General features: G+C 49.9%; 1 protein-coding gene and 1 long non-coding RNA gene across 3 annotated transcripts in view; both read left to right on the top strand.

Annotated features, from left to right (window-relative positions):
- Window positions 1-6,730: 6,730 nt before the first annotated feature.
- Window positions 6,731-12,074, top strand: part of SLC39A10 (solute carrier family 39 member 10) — a 31,528-nt gene continuing 26,184 nt past the window's right edge. The window contains exon 1 of one of the 2 annotated variants that reach the window (XM_054722762.1): window positions 6,731-6,837. In XM_054722762.1, the coding sequence (XP_054578737.1) occupies window positions 6,819-6,837 (19 nt within the window). In that variant the 5' untranslated portion in view covers window positions 6,731-6,818. Of the gene's footprint in view, window positions 6,843-12,074 lie in introns of both variants that reach the window. The other variant, XM_054722763.1, reaches the window with a different exon arrangement.
- LOC129150670 (uncharacterized) lies at window positions 8,384-10,638 on the top strand. The gene is made up of 2 exons (XR_008557392.1): window positions 8,384-8,578; window positions 10,378-10,638. It is a non-coding gene; the product is annotated as an uncharacterized LOC129150670 (long non-coding RNA).

Raw genomic sequence — 12,074 nt, 5'->3', positions numbered from 1 at the left:
ACTCACATTTACATGACTGGGATCAAAGTCATTGACACCCCCCCGATTCTGTCTAACTTTTAATCCAACCTTCCTGGTAAAAATAAAACACTTCAACAACTGGATCAAATCACCGGAAAGAGGAAAAAGCTTTCAGCTAAATGTATGACCAGATTGACTAATTATCATTCTAATTTGAGAGGCTGGACTACACATCTCCCTTGGAATTGACGCAACCTCGTGGAGCTGAAAGACAAAGCCAGGGAGAACAGACGCTCGCGTTACAAGTAACTTGAAACGTTTCTATTTCATTCCTTGTTCCATTTAAAATGCCCCTTGACCTGCGACCTTTGTGTACTGGGAAGCCACCAGTTTACGGCTCTGCTGTTTGGGGGGGTTTTCTTTAATTGGCATTTGCAGAGAAAGTAATGTCGATGTCCTCCCAGGAACGGGAACCTGCACAGGGTCTTGATATAAGAGGTGCGGTAATGCAAGGGTTAAGAGCATCCATCCCCTCCAGAGCCAGACCGTCTGGACTGGTGCCCTGGCTCTGTCACCACCTCAGTTTTCTCACCTCTGAAATGGACGTAAGAGTATCTACCTTGCAGGGCTGGCATAGGAATAAAATGGGTTAGAGCCGTGGTCGGCAAACTCGTTAGTCCACAGAGCCAAAGATCAACAGGACAACGATTGAAATTTCTTTTGAGAGCCAAATTTTTTAAACTTAAACTATATAGGTAGGTACATGGTTATTAACTTAATTAGGGTACTCGTAAGCTGGCCTTTGCTAAAAACTCAAGGGGCCAAAGAGCTGCATGTGGCTCGCGAGCCGCAGTTTGCCGACCACTGGGTTAGAGAGTATCTAAAGCATTTTAAATGGTGCTTGGCATATTTTAAACCGTACACCTTCCTGGGTTTTTGGGTGGGAAAAAAGGACTGAAAGGTAACTGCTTAGAGGAAGCAACTGTCCCTGTAATTGGAATGAAACTCGAGGGCAATGAAGTCACTGAGGCTGCGGATGAGGTCACCTGGGAGGAAGCCAGCCAAGCGTAGCAGGTGGCTAACCGCTGGGCATTGCCAGACTGTTCCTCAAAAAACATGAGGACGTTTCTGAAACTCCTCTAAAGCGGTGCGCTGGTCAGGAGAGGCAGGGCATGGGATTCTGTAAAGCAAGTTCAGGATTTTAGTAAAAATAAAACGGTACTTGAACTTTTACTTAGAAACAGTACAAGAGAAATTCAGAAATCCTCACAAGCTACTCTTCTTTTTACAATGACTTTATTGCCTTGCCTAACATTTGGGGTTTTGCTGTATCATTGCTGTCAAATTTTTTAAAAAATAAAGATAAGCAATACTTGTTAAGATACACCAAGTGTGTCTTGATTTTAAAAGATGCATTTGATGGTTTTCATGTAAATGTCAGTTGCGGGATGGGTCTCGTCATTAACTATCTCGGCTGCCCCAGGCAAGCTTTGAAATTTGCTCGCATGTGATGACACTTTAAAATGAATTTTTTTAAAAAAGGAGGTAATTTTAACCAGGTAAGCAAATGAACCTGTTTTTATAAACAGTTACATGGTAACTTATTGCTAATTCACTTCCATGTTGGTATACTCTTCAGAGTGTAACTGCCCACAGATTTGCATCATTCATGTGGATGTCTGTGCCCCTTTGTTTCTATTCCTTTGGACCGGAAGTTAAGGTTCGGAAAGTTGGTTTCTGCTGCACCCCCACCGGTTGGCATCAAGGCCCAGGATCGGTACAGGTGGCTGCGTACCGAGCCTGCGGCCTTTCCTTCAGTCTCTGTGAGCGGACACGGCGGGCCAGGCGCCCACTGAGCAGTCCGCTGTGTGTCTAGTCTCCCTCCGTCCCTGTGCACCGCTGTTAGAAAGCCAGACATTCCCTCCTTCAAGCTTCCTCTTCAGAAAAGACCTGGAAGCGGTACTCTCCCCGCAGTGTAAATAAGTAATAAAATGGTACTCCCTCCCCTCAGGGTCCAACTGCCTTGGGTTTCAAGGCCCAGGAATAAAGTTCTAAACGTGGGGATTTCCAGGGGTTGGTGAGCACAAGGCAGTAGATTTGGGGTTCCTGGCACCAGCGTAGAGGCAAATGTGTGGTCTGCCTGTTTTCCTGGCTCTAGCTCTGAGTTTCTTGCTTCTTTTCCTTCTTCTGAGTGGGCCCTCTCTTTCTCCTAGGCTGGGCCTCACGTCTGGTTTTGAGAGGATTTGCCCTGGGGAATCGGAGGCCGCACGCCTCTCCCTTGTCTTTCTTCCAGCAGGGCTGTCTGATGGTGAAGGCCTTTTGGTTGTATTGGGATGGGCTGGGAGTAAGGGACTTGGCTAGTCTCTAATGTTAGCATCATCTAAGCAACTCACATCGAAGTTAGCTTGTCAGTTTAAAAAAACCCAAACAACAGCCATCCGCTGCCTCCTGCATGAGCCCAGGGGAGGGGCGTTGCTTGAAGTCAGTTGTTTTAATTGTTTCATTTCTCCAATCTATTTTTGTTTCTGCCCGAAACTCAGGTAGCCTGAAACTCATTTTGGTGCTTAAACTCGGCATGGTCTCACTTGACAGGCAGATCAGTCACGCTGGCCTCTCTCACAGGGTGAGGGCAGTGCATCTCTCCCTGCCCTTGTGTACCCTCCGCAAAGCCGCGGGCCCCGGGGAAGACCGTGGCCTTGTCAGGTCCTCGAGTCCTGTCTTCAGAGAGGACTCCTGTGATCTGAACTTCCATACACAAGCTCACGCTCTCAAGGCCTAGTTATCTTCATTTTAGGAAGGGCAAGTCTTTTTATTTTTTATTTTCACTGATTGATTTGACAGAGAGAGAAACATTGATTTGTTGTTCCACTTATTCATACGTTCATTGGTTGATTCTTGTATGTGCCCTGACCGGGGATCGAACCGGCCACCAGCAGCCGTAGCCTATGGGGATGATGCGCTAACCAGTGGTCGGCAAACTGCGGCTCGCGAGCCACATGCGGCTCTTTGGCCCCTTGAGTTTTCAGCAAAGGCCAGCTTAGGAGTACCCTAATTAAGTTCATAACAATGTGCCTACCTATATAGTTTAAGTTGAAAAAATTTGGCTCTCAAAAGAAATTTCAATCGTTGTCCTGTTGATATTTGGCTCTGTGGACTAATGAGTTTGCCGACCACTGCTCTAACCAACTGAGCAACCTGGCCGGGGCTTTAGAGGAGCCGGTGGGGCCATAATTTCTCCAGGGATCGGAAAAGAACTGCTCCACAGGCCCGCTCCCCATCCTGACCATGGGTGTGGCCTGTTACATGTCCCACAGCACCTACCACAGGCCTCAGAAACAGGGATGGGACGTGTCACTCACGTTTCTCTGGGTTCAGATCTGGAGCGGGCGCCTTACATTTCCAGGCTGAAAATACGGTCTCTAAAAGTGAACAGGTGGTTCATTCTGAGGCCTGTGTTTAAATGTGTGTTTGTGGTTGTTGTTTTTTAATTGATTCTTTGAGAGAGAGGAAGGGAGAGGGATAGAAACATAGAAACATAGATGAGAGAGAAACAACATCCATCCGCTGCCTCCTGCATGAGCCCACAACCCGGGAATCGAACCATGACCTCTTGGTTCATGGCTGGATGCTCAACCACTGAGCAACACCAGCCGGGCGAGGCCTGTGTTTAGAACATATTCCCTCGGTCTCCTTTTCCCAGTCTTTTCACACCTATTCCAGGTAATTACTACCCATCACCTCAGGGCTCTCTATTAACATAATTTAGTTTTCCTGTTACTCTTGCCTCTAATCATAACCTCTTCTGAACTAAACTTTTTTGGCCATGTGAAAATCAGTGTAAATCGAACATGAAGTCAAGGAGGTGTGTTTTTTTTTTTTTTTTTTTAATCTTTGGTTATTACTAAGCTTGATTTATGGAAAGGATAATTGACTTTGAAAGATCTGATTTCTCAGAATCAGTCATGTTCTTCATAAATTTAATTAAAGGCTCTTAACTTTGCTGTGAACGATGACAATCTTCTCCTCCACTAGAGGGAAAAAAACAAGTTATGACACGGACTTCCTTTAGTTTCATCCAAAGACTGAGGTATGCAGTGTGGTTCTTCTGTGCGTTACTTACTGTAGCAGCATCTTTCCTAATCCTGAGAGATAAAAAAGGCCATTGGATGTATTCTTTCCCGCCTCCGGGCATTTCAGATATGCCAAATAAAACCGAGACCCACTGAAGCCGTGGGAATGCGCAGCACGCATGAAAGGTAACCCATTCACACGGAATTCACTGCTCTCGCCCCCTCTGGAGCTGCAGGGCACCCGTTACTGCTTTCAGAGTTCACATGGGCTTCCCGTCCGACCCCTTCAGAAGTTCTACGTATTAAAAATTCCGTTCCCTGACACGTCTCGTATATAAAATGGGTAAAGATAAAATATACACTGCAGTGATATTTCTGCTGCACTCTGCATGGTTTAACTCCAGCAGGTGATTGCTGAGTGAGCCTTCAAGTCCTCGCCTGAAATTTATTCCCACCAGGAAATGTAACTGTCCTCGTTTGTAGCTCAGTCATTTGCCCTGCCCAGCAATTCTGTTCTGAGCCCTTCCCTCATCGGCATGAACACCCGTGATCACAGACGAATGTTTGGGGGAGTGTATAAAGTGGTAAGGAGACATGGTCTGTTTTCAAATAGCTTACCCTACTTTCATGCAGGGATGAGACTGAAACTATATAACAGCTGGGCAAGCATAGGTGACAACCAATTAGAATTGAGGGTCTTTATAAGAGGGGGGGCCCTCCAGGTTTCCATCCGGGCCTTTAGTTCCTGCAGGGTGGGAGGTCTGGGGAATCCTGAGAGAAAGGGCGGGTACAGGGCCGGGCATCCTGGGGCAATTCCTGTGGGAGCTGCTGCCGATGACTAACTTGTAGGGAGCACTTCCATGTTTGATCCGTCCGTTCATCTGTACCTGCACCAGCTGAACAGGAGCCTTGTGAATACAGAACTGAACATCCCTGTGGAGGTCCTAAAATAGGAGGGATGTCAGTGCTTTATCTATCTCGTGGCTTTGCAGAAGACAGATATTGCATATATTGTGAAGGTGGTAATAATGCGGTCAATACAATACTTAGGCGCCTTCAAATATCAGGGTCAACTGGAAGCACTTTATGCTTTGGGCCCGAAAGATGTATGGGATGGATAGAAATACAGTATGTGCACTGTACTGGTTTTATGGAATCCACACTCTTAGTTTTTATTTTATTAAATCTGAGGACTTGAGCATACATTTAGGCCGACTCCCTTAATTTACCCGTGAGTCTGAGGGTCATGGTCACTGTCCCCCAGGGAGTGACAATGGTGAGACTTTAAGCTAGGACTCGCGCGCTCCCCTCCACACCTCAGGTCCTTTGCAAACGAGGCGAAAAGCCACCTGAGAAGCGTGGTATCCTGGCCGTCAGGAGGCACCAAGCAGCTGGAAGATGCTCTTGGTAGAGAAACAAATCAAAACCCAACCACCTTCCTTCCTCCAGGAAGGCAGACTTCCAGCGGGGCCAGAATCTGGGGCTGTGCTAACGTGTTGGATCCCGGTTCCCCTCCCTCCCTGTTCTGGGATCGCAGGCAGGGTCCCTCACTCCGCGTGCCTCGGTTCCCTGCGGTGGGATCGAACCCCCACCTCGCTGTGCAGGATGAAATCAATGTGCACAGAAAGCACCTGGGGAGCACCCGACACCCAGCAAGGCTTGCTGTTCCCATGGGTGGCGGGGCCACCCACTCCCCTGGACACCCACCAGGCACCCCCAGAACTCTGTGCAGTCCGGGCTGGCTGGACACAGCCTCAGGCAGGAGGCGGAGCACAGACAGGCCTCGCCGTGGAGACGCAGCCAGCGCCGGGGAAGCGGAGCGGCGGGGCGCAGGGAGGGTGCCCGGGCCACCTGGGGAGGCCGGATGGGCCTTGACTTGCTCAAGACCAGGGAGGAGGCCTCCCGGGCGGCAGGGCTGGTGGGAGCCAAGGAATGGGAGCAAGAACGAACACGATGCGGCTGGGGCCGGGGCACTGCTCGGCCGGATGTGGATGGGGAGTGCCTGCCCCTGGCGGGGTGCGCAGAGAGGATCTAACGAGCGAGCAGGAGGCGGCCTGGAGAGCCTGGCAGAGCTGTCAAAGGCCTCGGGTTTTCCAAGTGCGTCACATGCTCTCGGGACCCAACCTCCTCTTTTGGGCTCCGAAGGCCCATGTAGAAAAAATGATGGGATTGGGGCGGGGGCGGAGAGGGGAGAACTATGCAAAAGACCTCGCATTGGTACTAAATGAATATTAGCTTTTTGCCCGGAGACGGAAAGGTGACTTTAACTCACGGAGATAAACACCCTAATTTGTCAAAGCCGAAGCCTTCTGCGTAAAGCATTGGCGCTCGGAGCGCTCATTGCTCATCCGCCCCCCTCCCCCGCCCCCAGGCCCCTGCAACCGACGTGCCCACCGGGAGGCAAGGCTAGCGGCGGAGGGGGCTCCACGCATGCGTCGTTGGCAGCCCAACTCCTCCGCGTCCTCCTCTCTCGGAACAAAACTAGCGCGGAGGCCCGCTCCGCAGTTGGCGTAGGCCCCGGCCCGGCGGAGCCCGCGGCGGCGGCGGCGCGGTCGCCCTACGCCAGCGGCGCCGCCGCCGTGAATGGCCGGGCGGCGCGCGGACGCCGGGAGCGCAGCGCCCAGCGGGCGGACGGGGTGCGGCTGCGCAGGGGCCGGCGTGGGCCCCGTGCGCCGCTGGCGTAGCGCCGCGGCCGGCGCGCGGGCCTCCGCGACGCAGCCGGCGCAGCGGGCGCTGTGAATACACGCTTGGGTGCAGCCGGGCTTTTTGGTACCGAGCGGAGAGGAGATGCACACGGCACTCGAGGGTGAGGTAACTATAAAACCCCGATTTGTTTACATTCCCTCCCCCAGAACCGGCCCCGAGCGCCGCGCAGCCTGCGAGCCCGCGACGGCGAGGCCGGACGGGGACGCCGGGGCCGGGGCATCGCGGCGGCGGGACCTCGGGGGGCCGGGCGCGGGGTCCCCGCGGCGGCGCAGGCGGCGGCGGCGAGCTGGCGGGGCGCGTGGGGCAGCGCGTGGGGGCGCCGCGGCCCTCGTGTGCGCGCTGGGCGGCCCGGCGGCCGGGGCCTCGCGTGCGGGAGGGACCCGCGCCCCACGGAGCCTCCTCGGGGGCGGGAGGGGCCGCCGGGCGGGCGGGCGGCGGTTGGGGGGCTGCGCGCGGGGGGCGCGGGCGGGCGGCTCCGCAGGCGGGTCTCGGCGGGGAGAAGGCCGAGGGTATCCGGCGCCCCCGTCCTCCCTACCCGTCCCCCCGTGTCTGCGGGGTCCCCGCGGGGGCCGGCATGCAGCCGGGGCCCCGCCGTTCCGGCCCCCGGAGGCTAACGGACGCGGCCTCTGCGCCCGCCCGGACCGCGGGAGGCCTCGTGGGGGGCCGGCTGCCCCCGGAGCCACCGGCTGGCCGAGGCGGGTTGCCGGGGCGTCACCCCGAGGCCTGCGGGGTCCCCGGAGCCGAGGACTCGGGGGACCTGGGGCGCGGGGAGGGGGGCGCAGCCCGGCTTTGTTCCTGGAAGCGCGTCGGCCCGAGCGCCCTGGGCCCGGCGCGGGCAGGGGGTGGGGGACCCGGGCGAACCCCTCCCCGGATCCGGGGACCCGCTCCTCTCCGCCTGTCGCTCCCCGGCCCCCCCGAGGTCCCCGGCTGCGCTGGCGGCCAGCGGGGCGCAGGGCCGTGACGTGGACGGCCTCCCGCGGCTCCCGGGGTTCACGTGGGCGCCGCCCGCATGGCCGCCCCGCGCCCGGCGAGGAGGAGGATGGCCCCCCGCGGAGCCCGGCGCCACGGGCGGGGTCGCTCCCTCTGGGGCCTGTGGATCTAATAAAGTGACATTAAAGCACATGATTTTTTTTTTAATCAAAGCGCAGGTCATGCGGCTCCGCTGTCTTCCCTGACTCACTGGACGCCTCTCGCTGCGGGGGCCCCGGTTTGGCCCGGGGCTGCCTCCCTGGGCGCACCTGGCCGGCCGGTGGCAGGTGCGCGTTGCATCTCCCAGCGCCGGGAGACTCGGTCTCGGGGCCCCCTGAGCCCCAGGAACAGGTGGGGAGCCGAGGGCCAGCCTGTGGCTAGTGCTGGGGAGACCCCTGCAGCCTGAAGCGAGGGCGGGTCTGTAGTGCCAGCACTTCCTGTTACACAGATCTGGACTATTCTTACCCACATCGGCAATGTTCTTTGTCCCGTGGTCAAGACCCTGGGGGTCCGGACCGGACCGGACCGGCCAGGCCCTGCCCGCACGGACTGTTCCGGGAGGGGGAGGGATACATTGTATCCTTAACGGTGACACACGAAGAAGATACAGGAAACAGGGGCCGCCTGGGGGACTTTCTGTAAACTGGAGGCTTTTGAGGGGTGAACCTCCGAATGGTGTTTTCAGACGGACAAAATGCATAGGGTTACAACAGAAACCCGTGGTACTGACCTAGAAGTAGGACTTACATGTGAGGAGGTCATGTATGTTTCAGGGAAGCATGAACAGAAGCGGCAGGTCTAATGGCTAATTTCACACTCTTAAGGACTGGAAGTGACCTTGGGAGGATTTGATTTCTAGTGAGAGCCATCAGGTACTGTGTGTGACTGTGATTTTTGCTTATAGTCGTAAGAACTACATTTCAGAAAGCGGTTAATTAAAAGTAAAGCGGTGTTCTTCCCTATCAAACTTAACAAACCTGAATTCAGTCCCCAGACCCCTGGTCGGGAACCCCTGTGCAAGAATGGCTTTGGTGCTGAAATTGTTGGGGAAGCCCTTTCCTATGAGGCGGTGGTAGCAGTGATATGTTACATGTTAACCCGGACTTGTTCTTCCTGTTAACAAGTTATATTCATTCTGACAGCTTAAAGACTAAAACTAAAAAAAATCATGTGTAGTTCGCCTTTTTTGAGCACCTAATTTGATTTTAAGAGGCCTCAAGTTTAGTATGCAAGTACTACTACTCTAGTACGACTGGGGGAGGGGGGCATTTAACTGATTTATGGAGAATATAGGCCATAGGTGGTATATAGACAAGGGAAATTATTCAATGGGAATGATAATTTGCTTTTAAAGAGAATTATTCTATTCCCTCCTTCCCTCACCTTTGGAGTAAGACAAGGTTTCAAACCCTGACCCATTATTACTTAGTTTGGCTATCTTAATCTTTTTATATGTGAACTTGGAAGTACTAAAAAAAATCCTACCTCATGGGTTTACTGTGACCATTCAATGACATAAGGAACCAAAGCCTACTCAATTCACTGTATATACATATACAGATGCATTTCAGTTATTCAGTGGTTGAAGGACTGCTTTCTGTTTCCCCCGATACTTGGTTACCCCCAGAGTGAGGTTTAATGGTCTCGACTGGGCCTTTGCAGCGGTAGTTATCCTGTGGTTATCATTCTCTGCAATAACCCATCGGATTTTTTAATGCCTCTCTTGCATTCTAACTTAAATTCCATAATCACATCCTCTACCCTGCCAGACTCAAATCCTTGAGGGCCACTTTCTCCACAGCCTGGTGCCACATGTTCACGACGCATGACTCAGTGAATTCAAGCTTGGTTGCCAAGCTCTTTAATCAAGTTTAAAAACATGTTGGGTACACCACAAATTTCGCATTAGCCCAAAGAAGTGCTTTGGATAGAAACGTCAGCCCTTGTCTGTATGGTGCCTGCCGTAAGAATGGGAAATACCACGGGCTTGTGTTGTTCTATATCGAAAGGACATTGTCACGAGTGCATTTTGATCATCACAAGAGGAAAGACCGGACACAGCAGAAAGAGGAAAAGCAGTGTAGGCAATCAAAACAGGAAGCCAGTCTTCCTTTATAACAGAAATTTTATAAACCTATAAAGTCACCTTTCATTAAATAGTGGCATTCTCATGAAAAACTTCAGCTTAATGTTTACAAGTTAGAAAATGCCCAGTTTGACCCAGCAGCTTGGTGCTGCCCCCTAGTGTTTTGTTCCCCTGGACGTTTTCTTGAGTTTAACTTCACTTTCTTCACCTTTTCCTAAAACAAATCTATTTAAATTACAATTAGACTCCTTAGTGTTATATGTCCTGGTCTACTTGGCATTTCCGCCAGCTGCTGGTTAGGGTTTCTAATAAGATAGACACAGTCATTTTGAATTGGTTAATTTTTATTGCTTTTAGCTCCCAATTTTCCAAATAGGGGTGAGTTTTGTGTGGAGATAAAACAGTATAATACCAGGTTTCCTTGCAAGACTCTGTAGGGGATTTTTCAAAGCAGGAAAAGGGGTATATGTTAATGGTGTAGCTATTAAATTAGCTTTGTATATGAATACCATAAATTTGATTTATTTAATCTGGGCTTTGTCTTGAAAAGTGTGATATAAAAATTTGCTTTCTGGCCCTGACCAGGTGGCTCAGTTGGTTGGAGCGTCGTCCTGTGCAGCAAAGGATGGAGGGTTCAATTCCTGGTCAGAGCACTTACCTAGGTTTCGGGTTCAATCCCCGGATGGGAGACAACCAGTCAATACTTCTCTTTCACATTGATGTTTCTCAATGAAAGCATGTCCTCGGCGAGGATAAAAAAATTCCTTTCTGGGATCAGTCTAGTTTCATATAACTTTTTGTTGCCTCAACTGTACTGAAAATAAAATTGAATATGCTAAAATTGCATGGATGGTGAGCTTTTGTTTTTTAAGTTCTATTTTATTTTGAGCTGTGACTTATAGAATGAGTTCTGAAAAATATTCTCTTGGACCTTTAATAATCACAAGATTTCCTGTAAACTAAAGTTTCAAAGTATGCTAGTTATCAGTATTCCAAACTATTCTTTTTCTTTTCATTATTTTCTATTCATAAGTTCTGTGAGTGGGCCACACAATGACTTAGATTTTTCCAGAATGAGCAAATAAAATCTCAAAAATTTATCGCAGAGTATTCAAAAGTGTGTTCAGTGGGTATAAAGGCAATTTATAACTCAAATTGCAAAGATTTACATAGCAATAGCACTCAAATTATTTCCAGCTGCATAAGAGACCACAGTTAATGTTCTGACATTAAAACAACACAATTTATTATTATATAGTATCAAAGCACAATTTATTGTTAAATAGTGGTGGTGGTATTTATAGATGTAAGTATAAGGATAAAATCGAAAATCTTTATGTTTAAACTATATTCACTGAGAGGGGTAGATGGTTTTGTAATTACCTAGTTTTGTAATTACTCTACAGTTTAGATATTTTACTGCTGAAAAGAGAAGGAGGTATCAGATAGTACTTGTCCTTCCGTTAACATTTCTAATAGCCATGTTTACCCTTAATATGGGCTCTACTTTTGGGGACCATCCATTCCATTCAGAAAAGAGGTTTTTGGAGATTAGAAAAGTAAATCAGAATGTTGTAGGAAATTATCTTTATCCTATTAAGATTATGTACTTTTATAGGACCGGAGTATTGTTAGAAGAATTACTATGAGTTATGTATGGTTATTTTTCATCTAGTAATTAGACTTGTCAGTCAATGATCACTTTAGTTCTTAGACTTATTTTCATTCATATAGGAAGTAGAAAATCTAAATAGCCTTCAGCTGGAGTAACAAGACAACAAAGATCTACATCCCACAGTTCTCTTAATATCTGAATTAAACCATTTCAGATGTGCCCTCTTGTAAACTTCCTTCTGAATTCACTTTATATATTCTGTGAATTTGTGAGTTTTAAGATAGTGGTTTTCCCTACAGTTGTCCACTGAATTGGTAATTTTAAAGAATGTGTAGGGTAAGCCAGGGGTCAGCAAGCTATGTCCCACAGGCCGAATCAGCCTGCTTTTGTGAATTAAATACTGGCACACAGCCTTCTCCTTTGTGTATGTGTTGTGTGTGGCTACTTCTGTGCCCTAATGGCAGAATTGAGTAGTTGCCTTAAACACTCTGCTTGCCCGCAAAACCTAAAATGTTAACTATCTGGTCCTTTTAAGCCTGCCAACCCTTGGATCCAGTTCTTAATGCTCTATCATTATTTGACATATTGCTATTACTTACAATAATTATATCTTCCTAGGACCTATAAAATACTTCAGTAGAAATACATTCAGTCAAATATCAATGCA

This window comes from Eptesicus fuscus, chromosome 11 (assembly GCF_027574615.1).
Source record: "Eptesicus fuscus isolate TK198812 chromosome 11, DD_ASM_mEF_20220401, whole genome shotgun sequence".
Taxonomy (NCBI): Eukaryota; Metazoa; Chordata; class Mammalia; order Chiroptera; family Vespertilionidae; genus Eptesicus; species Eptesicus fuscus.
This window is presented reverse-complemented; position numbering and strand designations above follow the sequence as displayed.